A 16,921-nucleotide genomic window follows, 5' to 3' on the forward strand; every position below is an offset into this window, starting at 1 on the left:
CACACACACACACACACACACACACACACACACACACACACACACTCAGTTCAGCATCTGCTCACTGGAGTGTGGTCAAAGTGGACAGAAGTAACAGTCTGGCTGGGATCTGGTGCCTGTTCCTGGCTCTCACAGACTTTGAGCACCATCTCGCAGAGTGACTGAGGGGAAGGGGAGTGCTGCTTCTGCCCTGGACCAGTGAGAATGGCAGGGAGTACGGATGAGGGTGGATGGACAGTGCCTTTATTCCCTGCCCCTGTGAGTCTTCCCCAAAGCGAGTGGAGGTCTGAGTCATTGTACATATAACAAAGGCCAGCAAAGCCCTTTATCTGTAAGGACTTTCTCAGATCTTCAATCCGGGCAGTCCAGAAGAGGGGCCCTCAGGAAAAGAAGTACAGCAACAAGTGTGAGGCCACATTGGTGACCACCCTGCCCTGGGGGCTTCCCAGCCTGGACCTCGCTTATTCATATACAGCGGAGGATAATCAGGATTTAATCCACTGAAAACCACTTTAGATCATGAAATATCAAGCAGGTTGTAAGTAGATGTGATTATCTGCTTATGAGATGACAGTTTTAGTGGCTGCAAGTGTGTGGAAATGTCTCCTTTGGACAAGACTGAGACCATTATTTCATTAGTCAGAAGGACTTCTTGGAGGAGGTGAGGTTTAGTAGAAGCATCAGTGTGTCTCTGGTTTGAATAAGCCAAGTCATTGTCTCAAATTTTCTCTTTTCTGTCCATGAAGACGCATAGTAGGTATGGACCACCTGACTGGAGTGAGCAAGGTGTCTTGTGATTGGAAAAACCTGGTGGGAGTGGTGGAGGCACATTTTTGGGGCACTTAGCCATGATGTCAGTGGACAGTGGAAATAGCACAGTCTCCAAGCTTATGCTATATGCAGTCCTGAGCCCAGCACCTGGTGTGCCCAGATCTCCAGGCAGGGAAATAGGAAGATCCCTGATTCCCCTACCTCCCTCTTTTCAGGGCTAAAATGCCTTTTCTCTTTTCTCTTTTTTTTTTTGTCAGTCCATAGTGGCCTTTTTGAAGGATCCCAAAGGGCCTCCACTGTGGGAGGAAGATCCTGGAGCCAAAGATGTTGTCCACATTGACAGTGAAAAGGTAACACATTCCCCATCAGTTCTGATGGATGCTGGAAGCTTTCCTGGTACCAGGGCCTCCCAAGGAGAGGAGCCCAACCAGCTGAGAGATGGGAATATTCCAGGATCACTTGGACTTTCCTCCAGGGAAGCTAGGCCGGGACCCTAATATTTGATTCCCCTTCCCAGCTCCATGTTGTAACCAGTAGAGATCACGAGTTGCCTGAGAATTTTCTCCATTCTTCACCTTCCTTATTTAATGTACTTGAATATGTTTAGATTTTCCATATGTGCATATAGATTTAAATATTCTTTCTCTATTATGTAATCCAGATGTTGCTAGGATTGGCTTTACATCTTGTTTTTTTGTTTTTGTTTTTGTTTTTTTTAAAGAATAATCTTAGAGATTTGGGTTAGATTCCACAGACTTGAGGCAGATCTCTACAATTCTGGATCATTCTATAGCTTTGAGCCAATTATTTACCCTGTTACGCTTCAAGTTCCAAATCTGACCAGTAGTGGAGGTAGATGATAGTCTTTATAAGTTCTTGAGTATTTAACAAAAGTTATGACAGACAGGTTGCCATGGGTGGCACGTGCCTGTGGTCCTAGCTACTTGGAGCTGAGGCAGGAGGATTGCTTGAGCCCAGGAGTTCAAGGGTAGCCTGGTCAACATAGCAAGACCCCATCTCTAAAATAATAAAGAGTGCAAAAGCTGTGACACACATTGCCCCTCCATCCACAGCCTGCCCACCTGATCTGAATGTGCATCTTTAGCCATGTGCGTCCATGTTTGTATGATGCCTTCACTTAGGATGGGCAAGAACTTCTCTGTAATAGTTCAGATGGTCTGTGAGGCAAGTAGTGCTTTTTGTAGATGGAGGGAGAAGGTTCATTCCTATCTCGATAAAATAAAACAGGTTTTGTCTTTCTCTTCCTTCTCTCCCTTTTCCTTTAAAATTGTTGACTCTTTTTTTGTTTTTAGAGTCAGGGTCTCACAGTCACCCAGGCTGGAAGAGTATAGTGGTGTGATCATAGCTCACTGCAACCTTGAAACCCTGGGCTCAAGCAATACTCCTGCTTCAGCCTCTTGAGTAAGTGGGACTACAGGCGCATGCCACCATGCCCGGCTAGTTTTTAAATTTTTTGTAGTGATGGGCTGTCACTATGTTGCCCAAGCTGGTCTTGAACTCCTGGCCTCAAGCAATCCTCCTGCCTCAGCCTCCCAAAGTGCCGAGATTACAGGCATGAGCCTCTGTAACTGGCCTATTGACTGTACTCTTAATGCTTGTTAGCCCAAAAGAAAATGATGGCTTTTTTTTAACCTTCTGGAGGAAGGTAAAATGTGTCATCATTGTGGACCAACCAAGTGGATCAGTGGTGATTCAAATTAAGGGCTGGGCACAACATTCTCTGGGATAGAAAGAGCCAGTATTGTCATCTTGAAGATGTCTTTTTTTTTTTTATTTTGGAGACAGAGTCTCACTCTGTCGCTCAGGCTGGAGTGCAGTGGCACAGTCTTGGCTCACTGCAGCCTTTGCCTCTGGAGTTCAAGTGATTCTCTTACCGTGGCCTCCCAAGTAGCTGGGATCACAGGCGTGTGCCACCATGCCCAGTTAATTTTTGTAATTTAGTAGAGATGGGGTTTCACCATGTTGGCCAGGCTGGTCTGGAACTCCTGACTTCAAGTGATCCACCTGCCTCCGCCTCCCAAAATATTGGGATTACAGGTGTAAGCCACTGCATCTAGACTCAAGGAAGTCTTTTAAAAAGGCATGTGGGGGCAGGGAAATAGGGCAAGTACCAGGAGAGAGTGGCACTTGTACCAAGAGCCATGGAAATACAAACAGCCTAAACAGAGTGCTGCTCCTGTGATAATGAATGTTTACAGCTTCTCTGGAAAGTGATTGCCTGGCGCCTTCCTCCCCAAATAACATGTCCTGAACTTCCTAAGGTTGTTCTTCTGTAACTGCAGGAATATTAAGGAGAAATAGCTCTTTCATACCTGTAGGGAACCCTCTCATTCTGATTTGTGCTCTTTTCTCTCCTATGGAAGTAAGAGGTATAGCTGCTTTTCTGCTAATAGAATGTCCACATAAATAATGAAAAGTTCCAAATTCAAGTTTGAATTGCTGATTCAGTTCGTAGGCTTGGAATTTCATACTTTGTGAAGGTAATTAAGCATCTTTGAATGTAATATCTGTTATTACTCAAGATATGAAACCAAATTGCTATAGGCTCAATAAAATCTTCTCTTCTCAGATCTTTTACTAGCTTTTATCTCCAGAAATCTCAAAAGATAATTTTAGAACTGTTTGCATCCTGTACCCCTAGTTGGGGTAAATATCTTGTTTACTAATTTTGTTTGAAAATTAGTGCCTTAACCCTCTAGTTATGTAAACAAGGGTAAACTTTTCCAGAATTTATTCTAAAATGTTTTGGATATCCACAAAAATTTAATCTTTTTTTATCTAACTGAAAAATTTTAAGTTAATGCACATTCATTGTTGAAAATTTAGAAAATACATCTTTAGCATAAAGAAAAAAGCCAAATCACCCCACACCTTTTCATTGAGAGAGATGCCTGCTGATATTTTTGTAATCTTCCAGGCTTTCAAGGTATATGTACATTATGTTTTCACTCACAAAGATGTCATTATATTTTATATGCTGTTTTGTAACTTACTTCCCACCCCCACAGTGCACCGTGCACATCTGATTGTGACATTAAACACCTTCTTCTTCTGTTTTAATGATGCAGTGGTATCCCATTGTGCGGGATGTGCCATCATTTATGTACCTAATGCCTTCTTGCTGCCAGAAAGCTGCATTTTGAAATTTTCTTATTTTCCTTATTATTCAAAAGAGAAAACCCTCTCATTTTCTTCTGTGAAAAGTGGTTGAGCAGCTTAATCAAAATATGCTCTATCATCGTGCTTCACTGCAGTGCTTGATAGAGTTGCTTTTTCCCATCCATCATTGGCTCTCGTTGGAAGAAAAGTCTCTCCACCCTGCTCACACACTGAAGTCTACATGAGCACTGTGTGGCCATTTGTCTTTTTGCCTTTATTGTGTGCAGCTAACAAATCATTATGTACTTCTTAATAACATGCCCGGCACTGTTCTAAGGGTTTTACAAATCCATTTTGCCCGTAACCTCCTGGAGGGTGGAGCAGGCCCCCTCCTCTGCCCTGTGTGCTCCGTGGACTCCTGGGGGCCAGGACGGTGGTGGCAGGGCTGGAGCATGGGAAGAGATTAGCAAGAGATTAGCCGGTATGGGTTAACCCCTCTTCCCACAATGAGCAGATCCCCATCTGGCCAAGCCAGGCACACATGAAAACAGCCACCCGCCCCACAACAAAACCGCTGTGTAAGTCACAGGAAGGGGCAGCCTGTTCGACAGCCTCATGGAACAAAAACTGCTCTTTGCTGTCTTTGAACTGTTCAGGTGGAGCTGAAAGGAAAGCCAGCCGCCTGGTCCTTGTGACTCCCTCTCACGAGGTGGCCAAAACCATTTGTTAGCTTGGGGCCTCAGTGTTCCCATCTGTAATAGGCAAGGGTGGTCTCGAATACGTTATGTCTGAGGTTCCTCCAGCTCTTGACCTGCCTCGGCTCTGCCCCCACCCGCAAGTCAGCCACCAGCCTGTGCTTTCTGAAGTGCTCGCTCCCGCTCCTCTCCCCATCCCCACACTTCTGGATGCAGCAGGGGCAGGGAAGGGGTCTCATCCTGTTGTTGTGCTGTGTGTGAGCTCCTGGTATTCTCTTTTTGTGCCTCAGGACTTCAGACGGCTCCTGAAGAAGGAAGAGAAGCCGCTCCTGGTCATGTTTTATGCCCCCTGTGAGTGAACTTTCTCCCTTGGGCCAGAGCTGGTTTTTTAATCTCTTTGTGGGCAGGAGGTGGGTAGGGGTTGGGGGGGGGGTTGAGGGGTTGTAGGGGACTGGCCCGGGTCCCTCGCTTAGAACATTGACTCTCGTCTCTCCATCTGTGCCTCTTTTCCTTGTCTTTGCCTTTTCATCTGGCTCCTCCCCTCCTGCTGTCTGCCCTGCACTCTGTCTCCACTAGAATGTGTGGCTTTCAGCCCTCTTTATCCGGACCTCCGCCCAGTCTGGTCAGCTCCACCTTCCCCAGCCATGTCCCATTTCCTGCTGGTGATGCCATGCCTTGGTGCAGGTCACCCTGGGGCTGTTCTGCCACCCCTGAGGCATGGCATCATGGTGCAGAGCCTGGCCCGCCTCTAGGGGCAGCATCTTGTCCAGCTCTAGCTCCTGCATCCTCTGCTGGTACCACCTGGGAGGAGCAGGGAACCAGGAGCAGAGAGAAATGGGTTCCAGGATTTGGGCTTAGCCCCTGTATGAGGCAGGGGGATGTGGGATATAGCAGGAGGATCTTTGAGATGACAGCCCGAACACATGGGTTTGAATCCCAGCCGTGCCACCAGTAAGCCGGGTGAACTTGACCAAGTCCTTTGCCTTGCTAGGCCTCAGTTTCTCCATCTGTAAGAGGAGGGACCGGATCACAGCAGTGGCTTTCAAACTTTTTGATGGAATTTCACAGAATTAAAATGTTTTATATTGCAACCCTGTACTAGAAGTATATATAAATTATATGCAAATAAGCTGAAACAAAAGTTTCACAGAACACACTTGCCCTTACTATTGCCATCTGTTTACCAGATGTAATGCCCACTGTTTTCTGTTCTGTTTTATTTAAAAATTATCGGTTATTTCTACTGCTTCATAACCCTCTGACAAAGGGTCAGCAAATTATGGCCCACAGGCCAGCTGCCTCGATTTGTAAAGGTTTATTGGGACCCAGCCATGGCTCTACATTGGCTAGCAACAGAGTTCAGTACTTGTGACAGAGGCAGTGTGGCCTGCAAAGCCTCAAATACTCACTCTCGGGGCACCTCCACAGTCTAATGGGTCCCAACACAAAAATTGAAAATAACCCTGGATTTGAGCCTGGCAAGGTCCTTTGTGCTACGCCTCTGTGAACTGCATCTGTCCTTCATGAAGCAGCAATGTCAGTGTCTCCCTGAAGGCTGGAGCGACAGAGGGGCTGTACATGATGCAAGCAGGTGTGCCCAGGTGTGTGTGGCTCAGGAGGGTGTAATAGGCTCTGGTTTGTCACAGCAAACCAAAGTTCTGTTTGCTCATGAAAGCCCATCTCGAATCCCACTTCCTGAGAAGTTCTTTAGGCAAAGGCTGGTCTTGTCTGCACTCTGGGAATGATGCCCCCACACCCTCAGCCAGATGCCCTTCTGTGGCGCTTTCGTGGTTCTGCCTGACTTGATCCAGTAGCTTACTTGCCATGACAGCAGCCTTTCCCCAGCCCTGGTTTTTGTGTGTGTGTGTGTGACAGTCTTGCTCTGCCACCCAGGCTGGAGTGCAGTGGTGCCATCTCAGAGTACTGCAACCTCTGCACTCCAGGTTCAGACAGTTCTCCTGCATCAGCCTCCTGGGCAGCAGGGACTAAAGGTGCCAAGCTAATTTTTGTATTTTTAGTAGAGATGGGGTTTCACCATGTTGGCCAGGCTGGTTTAAAAATTCTGACATCAGGTGATCTACCCGCCTCGGCCTCCAAAAGTGTGAGGTATGAGCCACCACACCCGGCCCCCAACTCCTGTTTTGATTGCTGGGAGTTCTCTAGCCCCAGCCTCCTCCCCAGGCCTCCTCACTGCCCCCAGGGCTGTGCTTGCCTTTGGGAGGAGGCCCTGGTGTCTCACTTGCTGTAAATCCAGCTCTGACCTGAATGGTAGCTACTTTAACCCTCACTCCTCTTCTTTATTAATGTTCATTAGTTGGTTTCACCCCTTTTGGTTTCTTCTTGGAGGAATATTATTAAGTACCCAGCTGCGAATTGCTTTAGAAATTATCCTGCCCACATAGCCCCTAGAGGATGGGCCTTCTTTGGTGTATCTTAAAGCCCTTCAGGACTCAACACATTGTTTAAATGAAGCTATAAAACGGAGTGCCACAAGACAGGATCCGAGTGTAACCAGGCAGATCTCTAGTTATCTAGAAGTAGTGTGCTGGAGGTTTGCACCTGTGTTCTGCGCCCTCTCCCTGCCATGCATCCAGGCTGTGTGGCAGTGTGCTCATCCCATTCTTCACAACAGAGATGTGAGCACAGTTATCTTTACAGAAGAGAAAGCTGGGGCAGGGAAGTTAGTACCTCACAGAGTCACAAAGCTTATTGGTGGTAGGGGAGGGAGGAGAAAACTCGGAGGTTAAGTTAAGCTTTTGGTGGAGGGTCAGATCAGTTGGACTCCTAGGTCCCAAGGAACTCAGGACTCTTTTTTTGATTATGCAGGTATGTATGGTTTTTTAAAACATGAAACAAACTTGTGCTTTTGGCACTCTAGTCTAATCAAGCCTTCTTGGTATCTCAATTCAGCTGATTCTTGGGATACCCAGCAGTTCCCTAACAGGGATGTCTGCTAGGACTCTGTGAACCTTTGGTCACGTGTGGGGTGAATGGTCCCAAAGGCAGTGGGAACCTTTGGCGGTGACAAGGAACCTGGCTCCCCAGGATCTACCGCTTTATTCGGGGGATGTTTGCTCACTGAATTGATTAGAAAATAAAAAGGCTGACTACTCTGAATTTTGGGGTTTGAGAGTGATAATTAGTCTTACCTCTCCCCCTGCCTCCCAGTGGAATCAGCTGGAAGTTTAACTCAGAAATCACAGGGCCAGCCCTATTTTTGGAAAAGTTAAATTGGAAACTGGCTTGGCCTGTGGTTCCCTACACCTCCTCCATCACTTCTCCCCCCACCCAATAACTTCTCCGCCGAGTGCTGGTGGCCCTGCCCTCAGGGACAGCTGGCCGCCCCATCCCCTGTTTCGGTGTATTGTTGCTGCAGGCTGCAAACAGGCAGAACAGGAAGAGAGAGGCCACACCTGAGGATTCTTGGTAGATGAATGTGGCCCAGCGGGTGTCAGACTCAAGTCACTGAGTCAAGAATGAGTGAGAGGCTGCAAGTGTCCCCCCTTATTTTCCCTCCTGGGGATGGAGTGACATCCTCTTCCCTCTGTGGAAGTGTTTCCTGCACCATGGACCGGGAAGCATGCTCTCAGACCTGGCATTGAACTAAGATGTTTTTGCAGGCACTGAACGTTCCCTAGCTCTGTCCAACACCTGCAGGGTACCTATTCCCACTGCACAGATAGGGAAGCCGAGGCTTGGAGAGTCCAGGGCACTTGCCCAGGATCACCCAGCCAACGGGGATCATGGGGAGACGCAGACCTTGGTCTCGGTCTTGTTCTTCCCAGAGCTGAGCTCCTTCTTCTGCGCCATCTGCAGCCTCCTATTTTCTACCCAGTGACTTCCCCCTGGAGCATTGTTCCTGCTTCTACTCTCCTCTCTCCGAATCTCCACAGTGAGGACAATGCCCCTGACAAGTGTCATATTCCTTTCTTTATGACCCTGGTGGTGTTCGCATTTTGGTGACAGGTCCCAAGGAGAGGCACCTCTTATCTTCTGAGGGCAGATGCAACGGGCTCACACTGCAGGCTGGCCTCAAAACAGCCCCTCTCTCCTGCCAGGACTGATGGCAGAACTTAAGCCCAGGGATCACGTATTGGGGTGTGTGTGAGTCCATCTGTTAGACAGGAATATCAGAAGGGGGCCGCTGGGCACTTTGGGAGACTCATGGGCAAATAGGCCTGGTGCTGGGGAGGTTCTGGTGGCGCAGCAGGAATGTTGGCCTTCTGGCGTCATATCCTGCATAGGTGTCAGTTAAGCATGGATTGGAGCTGGATTGCCTGTCGCCACGTGGCCCCAATGCCCGCTGTGCCAAGCTGAGATGAGAACCAGCCTGACACATGGTTCCAGGCAGCTTTGGTTCCTGTGGTCTTCACATGCATCTTAAACTCTGTTTTGTAGCAGAGGAAATTGCTCCTGTCCTGTGAGATCAGTGCTGAAACGTAGTCTGCTCTGGTTTAAGGGAAGGAGTTTAAGGTCACTCTGTGGAGTCCCCAACTAGAAAGGCAGGGTCCCAAACATCCACTATGGCTTCACAGTGAACCCAGGAGTTCAAGACCCCCAACCAAGGCTAGGGGTCTTCACCACCAGGAGAGGGGTGTGACCATGGTGCAACACAGAGCCCTGGAGGGCTGATCCAAGGCCATAACAGACAGAATCCTCTGCTGTCAGAGCTGGAAGGGGCCTGAGGTTGTGTGGTTCAGCCCCCCTCATCTGCCAGAAGAAACAGCCCAGGGAGAGGACGTGACTTCTCAAGGCCTGCAGCAAGTTGCGTGAAGATCAGAGCCTGTGTGGCATCCAGAATCCTGGTCTGTCGCTCATCCCACAGGCCAGAGCCACCGCTGTTCACGCTCAGCCTGCCTCTGGTCATTGCTTAATTATCCTTGTTAATGAAAGGGAAAGGAGGCCTGGAAATACCAAAAGTGATAGTATTCATGGTCACACATTTTTCTTCATAATGGCAGTTGACTCTGGCTCATTGGCAGGCCCTTCCTGGGCAGCGAGGGGCGCTTTTCACCGTGCAGGTAGCAGTTGCTCTCTTAACACCTGTACTGGTTTTCTGAATTTCTGTTGAGCTCATTATCAGTACTCTGGACTCTGCTCTTCTCCCTTGGTGTCATGCTTGTTTCTTCAGTCCATCATTTATGAGTGGCTGCCGGGCAGTGCCTTGTTTTGCGCCATCGAGACTGTAAACTCTTTGGGGGCTGGGACTCCCACCTCCTGTTCCTTTTGTGTACCTGGGATCTAGAATGGTCCTGAGCTTCTCAAGCCTGGATAAGTGCTCGTCGGGTAAAGGATGGCCATGGGGAGGCAGGGCAGGGTGTGAGGGCCCAGCCATCCCTGTAACTAGATGTGGTCTCTCTCCTGCCTGTGACCAGGGTGCAGCATGTGCAAGAGGATGATGCCACATTTCCAGAAGGCTGCGACTCAGCTACGAGGCCACGCTGTAAGTGAGGCGCCATTGTCCAGCAGGGCTTGGCCAGTCTTGGACTTGGCAGGGGAAGGGTGCTGCTTCGGGGGTACGGGGCAGATTTTGAGATGGTGAGGATGATTGACCCTGCTGTCTGGGCCGTTGCTGAACCGAAGCCTTGCATGAAGCTTAGAGACCTGTTCTCTGTGAAGGTTGAGAATCTACCAAGTTGCTGGGATCAGGAGAGTTTGACACCTGCCAAAGGCCAGTGATTAAACAGGACACCAGCAAGATGCACCTGTGGCATTGTCAGGGAGCTAGGGACCAAAGTCAGAACATCGTGGGTCCGGAATTTTGAGACCTGGGCTCCAAGTGAGCTGAGGCAGCTGCTGTGGAGCCCAGTGGCAAAGAAGAGGGTGCGATGACCTCAGGGGTGGACCAGAAGCATAAAGCGGGCTCACACAGGCAGCGCCTTATCCAGGCCTCCCAGGCTCTGTGGTTCCTGTAGGGCAGGGAGAACGGTGGAAACCAGAGTTGGAGGAGGTAGATCTGGATGGAGTGAGAGACCTGGGAATCAGGCATTCTTCCAGGAGGGAGTGTAGGGAAGAATAGGCAGAATGGAGACACGTGTGTCCTAGGGATGCCTCCCTCTAGGGAACAGGAGGAGAAAGAGAAGCCACTAAGGAAACAGGCCTTCAGAGAAGTAGGAGCAGCTGGGATGGGGCGGAGAGGTCGGAGGGGAGCCTGGAGTGTTCAGGGGAGAAGAGAGCTGTGAGGGGCACAGACTTCACCCAGAAGGGCCAAAAGTCAGTCACCAAATGCCCCCTGCTACCTCAGTGTTCCTCCACCCTGCCTGGCTTTTTGGTTCTCTGCCATGTGTCTATAATTTTTTCATTGTGGTAAAAAACAAGTAACATTACATTGACCATCTTAGCCATTTCTAAATGTACAGTTCAGTGGCATTAAGTATATTTACATTGTTGTGCAACCTTTCTCTAGAACTTTTTCATTTTCCAAAACAGAAATTCTATATCCACTAAATACGAATTCTGCCTTCCCACCTCACCCCTGCCCTTGGTAAACTGCCTTTCAACTTTCTGTTTCTATGTGTGTGTCTATGTTTATATATGTAGTTTGTCTGTTTTAGAGACAGGGTCTCACTATGTTGCCCAGGTTGGATATGAGCTCCTGGCTTAAGCAATCCTCCTATATTAGCCTCCTGAGTGGCTGGGACTTCAGGTGTGTGCTATCTGGCCAGGTCTATTTCTATGATTTTGACTATTTTAAGTACTCATGTGAGTGGGATCTATAGTATTTGTCTTTCTGTGACTGGCTTATTTTGCTTAGCATTATATTCTCAAGGTTCATCCATGTAGCATGTCATAGGATTTCCTTCTTTTTTTAGGACTGAATTATATTCCATTGTATGTGCCTACCATCCTATTTTCTTTATACACTCATCTGTTGAGTTGCTTCCAGCTTTCTTGGCTGTTGTGAATAATGTTGCAATGAACATGGGTGTGCAAGTACCTCTTTGGGATCCTGCTTCTAATTCTTTCAGATACCTGTTTGTCCATTTTTGCACTTACCCTGAGTAGCAGAAGTGTCTTGTTTTGATGGCAACATGAAAACAGCTGCCGGCTCCTCTAGGGAGTGTGGAAAAATCCATACATCTTTCATGAAAGGTTATCAAGAGAAGCCATCTCAGTGGTGTGGCCAAAGACCCATTAGGGGAGATCTGAGAAACTCCCTGATCTTTGTGAATCATGATCTTTGTGGATCAAATTAAGTGGTGATTAGCTCAAAGTCAACTTAAAAAGTTGAAGTGGCAGCACCTGGCATGGAGACGGCCCCACTCGCCAGCTGCAAGATGGGGCTGCAGAGAACCAGTGCTTTCTCTTCTGACCTCATTTTGGGGTAACACTGAGGTACTTGCTTCTCACCAATGAATTTTTAGCAACTTGCCTGGAGACGTTTGGCCTTGGGGCACACATACATCACTCCAGGGAAGTTTCACTTCAAATTATTGGGACCTCAATAGATACCATATTTTAAGATTATTTAGCCTGGAGAAAAGACTTAATTACCCACAGTGTTCTCTCTGCCTGCACCTGCAAACACTTGGAAAGCTGCTCAGCTCAACTTCCCAAGTTCTTTGCTGCGGAAGGTAAACAGCTTAGCTGCAAATCAGATCACATGTTATCCCGGCCAAACCCACTGAAGCAGAAGAGGACTTGATGCCGATCTCAAAAGGGCTTGACACTGGTCTAATACATCTTGTGAGCCATTCTCAGCCAACGATGCATCCACTGCCAAACTCAGTATCCGTCCAGGCCCCCTCCCACGCTGCCACAGAGCTTGTCCCTGCCATGCACAGCCAAATATGTTCATCTTTGCTTTTGTTCCAGATCACTTTGTTCACCACTTGGTACTAATTATGATACGTGAATTTCTTAGGTACAGGAGCTGTGTTCATGTCTGTTTCTTTAGCACATACCACAGGACCAAGCTCACAGTAGATACCTGGTATATGCCAATGAATGAATAGGCTTGTGGCTCATCACTCCCATGTTTTATTTTAGGCTCTATATTAAGAGTAATGTTCCTTTCTTTTAAAGGAATTCCAAGCATTTGTTATTAAGGACAGAAGCATAGTGGGAAGGACATTTGTAGGACAGGTTAAAAGGTTAATCCCAAAGACCACTTGTGTTAAGAATACTAGTTTCTGGCAGGGCATGGTAGCTTACACCAGTGCTTTGGGAGGCCAAGGCGGGAGGATCACTTGAGGCCAGGAGCTAGAGACCAGCCTGGGCAACATAGTAAGACCCTGTGTCTACAAAAAAATTTAAAAATTAGCCGAGGGCAATGGCATATGCCTGTAGTCAGTCCTAGCTACTTGGGAGGCTGAGGTGGGAGGATCACTTGAGCCCAGGAGTTCAAGGCTGCAGTGAGCTATGACTGTACCTCGCTTTGGGTGACAGAGCAAGATCCTGTCTCTAAAAAAAGAAAAAATGAATTCCAGCTTCTGCCTGGGCCCAGGTCCAGAAAATATAAAAGTTACCTCTTCCAGTTCCCTCAACGTTACAGAAAAGTCAGGGGTGTTGTCTACGAAGCTGGGCAAGTCAAGCTGTGACCAGGTATTGGCTGCCTTGGCCTAAGGCATCTGGGTTGGGTAAACTCATTTCTTTGTTTGTGTATTGCTTGGGGTTTGTTTTATTCAATTTTCCCCTTCATTTCTTAGGAAAGCATCTTCTGGAAAGTTCTATCCTTTTCCCAGCTACATAAAGGGGAAGGGCCCTGGCCACTACAGGCATCACCCACACAGGAGGCCCCTAGAGGCTAGGGCTTACTCTGCAGGGGCAGCTCCCCAGAAATGGGACTGGGCTGGAGGGGTTGAGTGACCACAGGTATCAATTGCTTTTTGTTTTCACACACAGAGAAGAGGTAGGACTAAGAAATGGGCCACTCTTCCCCAGAAATCAAAGCTCACCCCTTCCCCACTGCTGAAACACAGCTGGATTAGGGCTTTCTGTCTCCTCTTCATCTCTGTCATCCTTGAGCCTTTTTGGCTGGCTCTGTCTCTGGCAAGGGTCAAAAATCTTCCACCTCTACAGAATTCTTGGGAGGTATTCAACCTGATGATATCATTAGGAAGGAAGGCATGCCAGGCCAGGGATGCACGGCCTTTGCCATTTCCAAAGTTAGGGCTGCCTCTTTTTTGTGTCATTGACGTCTGGTGACTCATCACCTCTGTTCCATCTGCTCCTGCTAGTTGACATTCTCATTAGCAACCATGCTGCCCCCTGTCTCAGAGCTGCGGTCAGAACAAGCCCTGTCTCCATCTGCCTCCTCTTCCCAGCCTTGCCAGTTATTGACATCTGACTCCCCATGAGGTCATGCTCGTTCAAGGAAACGCATGACCTCGTGGAGAGTTGGGACTCAAACCCAGGCATCCAGAGCCCATGCTTCCAGCCACTGCGCCATGTTGCTGCTGCACTCGGCAAGATGTCTGAGAAGGCAGACGGTCCAACTTCCTGTGCAGAAATCTCAGACTGTCTCGTTCCTGGGAGAATAAAAAATATAGACCCTAGCAGGTGTACAATGAAGAGTTTTGCAAGAAAGAAAGATTCAAATATGAAATAGGGACCATATGGGCATTGAATATGGAGCTGGATTTTAGCCTATATTCAATGGAATTGGAAGGTTTTGTGCAGGGAAGTGATGTAATGAGCGAGGAGATTAATCTGTAGTGAATGTGCACTGACATTGGGGAGATCAATTAGGCAGAAAGAAAAGGACTTTTAAAGTAGACAAATATTACTGGAACAGGCCACTGGAGCAGTCTGAGAAATGAGCGGAATGACTTTTACAGAGCATTCCAGGGCTTCAAGTAAATTCAATTCAAATTTGTTCTTCCTGTATTATTTGCTATATCCTAAAATGGGCTAGGAAAAAAAAAATCAGTGATTTAGTGAGCATTTGTTGTGTGCCTGCTGTATGTGAGGCCTTGTGCTAGGGACTTGAGACAATTGGAAAGATATCCAGGTGCCTCTAGGGATGGAGAGGGCAGAGGCACAGTGGCTCCTATCACCAGGAAGACTCGGTAGGAAGTAAGGAAGATGACCGTTACTGAGCTCCAGTTTTGTGCTGAAACTTCTGACACAGGTCATCTCATTTAGTTCTCTAAAGAGTCCTGTGATGGTCACATCTTCCAGCAAGGGACCTCTGTGAGGGTGAGTGACTTGCCCAAGGTCACATGACTCATAGGGGGAAGCTGTCTTTGCAATCAAGTTATTGTCCACTGAAACCACTATTTATTTTTCTCTTGCTATGTGTCCTTGTATATTTGTCAGTAAAGTTCAGCTTCCTGGGTTTCTTCTCTTTGCTTCTGTAACTGCTGCTGGCTTTTTTGACTCACTTTTTTCTCTCTTCTATGCCACTCTGCTTTGTGGAATGGCCTTCCTGTGTCTGGCAATTCTGTCTGTGTTCTCTGCTGAGAGCAGGTTCAAAGTCCTGGCTGGGCATGGTGGCTCATGCCTGTCATCCCAGTGCTTCGGGAGGTCGAAGTGGGAGGATCGCATGAGCCCAGGAGTTGGAGACCAGCCTGGGCAACAGCAAGACCTCGTCTCTACCAAAAAGAAAAAAAAAATATTAGCCGGACATAGTGGCACACACCTGTGGTCCAGCTACTGAGGAGGCTGAGGTGGGAGGATTGCTTGAGCCCAGGAGTTAGAGTTATGGAGCTGGATTTTAGACTGTATTCAATGGAATTGGAAGATTTTGTGCAGGGTTTCTTCTCTCTGCTTCTACAACTGCTGTTGGCTTTTTTGGCTTACTTTTCCCTCACTTCTATGGCACTCTGCTTTGTGGAGCAGCCTTCCTGTGTCTGGCCATTCTAGCTACCTTCTCTGGTGAGAGCAGTTTCAAAGTCCTGGCTGGGCATGGTGGCTTATGCCTGTCATCCCAGCGCGTTTGTGCTGTGAGCTAGGATCATGCCACTGCACTCCAGCCTGGGTGACAGGGTGAAACCCTGTTTCCAAAAAAAATTTGTTTTTAATCTCTACAGACTCCTCCTTCCTAGTTCCCGATCCATCCCTAGAGAAGGTTCCTGCTTCAGGAAACGGAGTTTTAGGGGATTCTGTGAGTCGGTCTTAGTGTTTAGCTACTTCATGTTACCCAGCTACTAAAATATTCTTTCTGATTCAAGGATAGTGGACAGGTAAACATCTGGAGTCAGAATATGTTCAGAATTCTGAGACGATAATCCAGGCAGCCTGCGGGTAGTCACCGACAGGAGGAAACACCGGGGAGGCACAGCACGGCCTGAAGGGAGGAGAGTTAGGAAGGCACCTCGTTTCTCATGTTGTGTTATAAGAGCCACACGGCCTCCCTGGCCACATATGAGCTGTGAGGTTTGAAAACATCACACTCAAGCCTCGGTGGGCAAACCGTGAAGTATCCAGGAGGGTGTGTAAGGATGTTGTGCAGAGCTGAATGGGCATACAAAAGCCACTTATTAGGAAAGAATACAACTTGAGTTGACATGAGCAGAGAAATAGGCGTAACACATCCTTGGCGTGGCCCCTCTCTGAGAGCAGTTTGAGCTTGGTGGCAAGGTCAGGCTTCTTCCGCAACCCTCAGAACATTGGCTTTGCCCTGGGGTGGTTCCTCCTGCAGGGAGGCAGAGGGAGCAGGTGTGTGGAGTGCAGCACTCGGCCAAGCTGCCTGCCTTCTCCAGCATCAGGTGGTGTTTCCCAGCTGGCTTCACTGGCCTTGTTTCCCAGCAGCCCTGATGCATATTGGTCTGTGGGGCTTTGTCCTGCATGTCTTTCTGGCGGGAGAGCAGCTGGACAGATGGGTGTGGATCAGAGGGTGTCTGTGGGGCACAGGCTCCTCACGGCTGTTCTCCGCTTCCTCCCAGGTGCTGGCTGGGATGAATGTCCACTCCTCTGAATTTGAAAACATCAAGGAGGAATACAGCGTGCGCGGCTACCCCACCATCTGCTATTTTGAGTATGTCCCCCACTTTCCTTCTAAAGCTTACTTCCTTCCCTGGTAATTGACCATAATCTCAGGGTGGCATTTGCATCCCTGGCTGAGCCCACGTCGTTTCTCCACATTTCACAGGAAAGGAAGGTTCTTGTTCCAGTACGACAACTATGGGTCCACAGCCGAGGACATCGTGGAGTGGCTGAAGAAGTAAGTGGGGCACACGCGCGCACACGCTTGCCTGTGTGTGTGTGTGTGTGTGTGTGTGTGTGTGTGTGTGTGTGTGTTGGGGGGCATGGATCCAGAGGGCGGGGCATCTGCTGGGCCTGAGGGCCGCAGGGCTCTGGCTGGTAGTTGGGGGAGAGAACGAGGAAGGGAATTGTGGTATGGCCCACAGCTGTCTCTGGCTTGAGTCTAGGTCATTATGGGGATTGCGGGA

At 48.4% G+C, this 16,921-nt stretch overlaps 1 protein-coding gene across 2 annotated transcripts in view; it reads left to right on the top strand.

Annotated features, from left to right (window-relative positions):
* The window catches only part of PDIA5 (protein disulfide isomerase family A member 5), a 92,137-nt gene that overhangs the window by 39,343 nt on the left and 35,873 nt on the right, over positions 1 to 16,921 (top strand). For both annotated transcript variants that reach the window (XM_017508201.1, XM_017508202.2), the window contains 5 exons: positions 1,029 to 1,121; positions 4,877 to 4,937; positions 9,962 to 10,029; positions 16,415 to 16,506; positions 16,621 to 16,692. In XM_017508201.1, coding sequence (XP_017363690.1) covers positions 1,029 to 1,121; positions 4,877 to 4,937; positions 9,962 to 10,029; positions 16,415 to 16,506; positions 16,621 to 16,692 — 386 coding nt within the window. The remainder of the gene's footprint in view (positions 1 to 1,028; positions 1,122 to 4,876; positions 4,938 to 9,961; positions 10,030 to 16,414; positions 16,507 to 16,620; positions 16,693 to 16,921) is intronic.

Source organism: Cebus imitator, unplaced genomic scaffold, assembly GCF_001604975.1.
Source record: "Cebus imitator isolate Cc_AM_T3 unplaced genomic scaffold, Cebus_imitator-1.0 Scaffold387, whole genome shotgun sequence".
Taxonomy (NCBI): Eukaryota; Metazoa; Chordata; class Mammalia; order Primates; family Cebidae; genus Cebus; species Cebus imitator.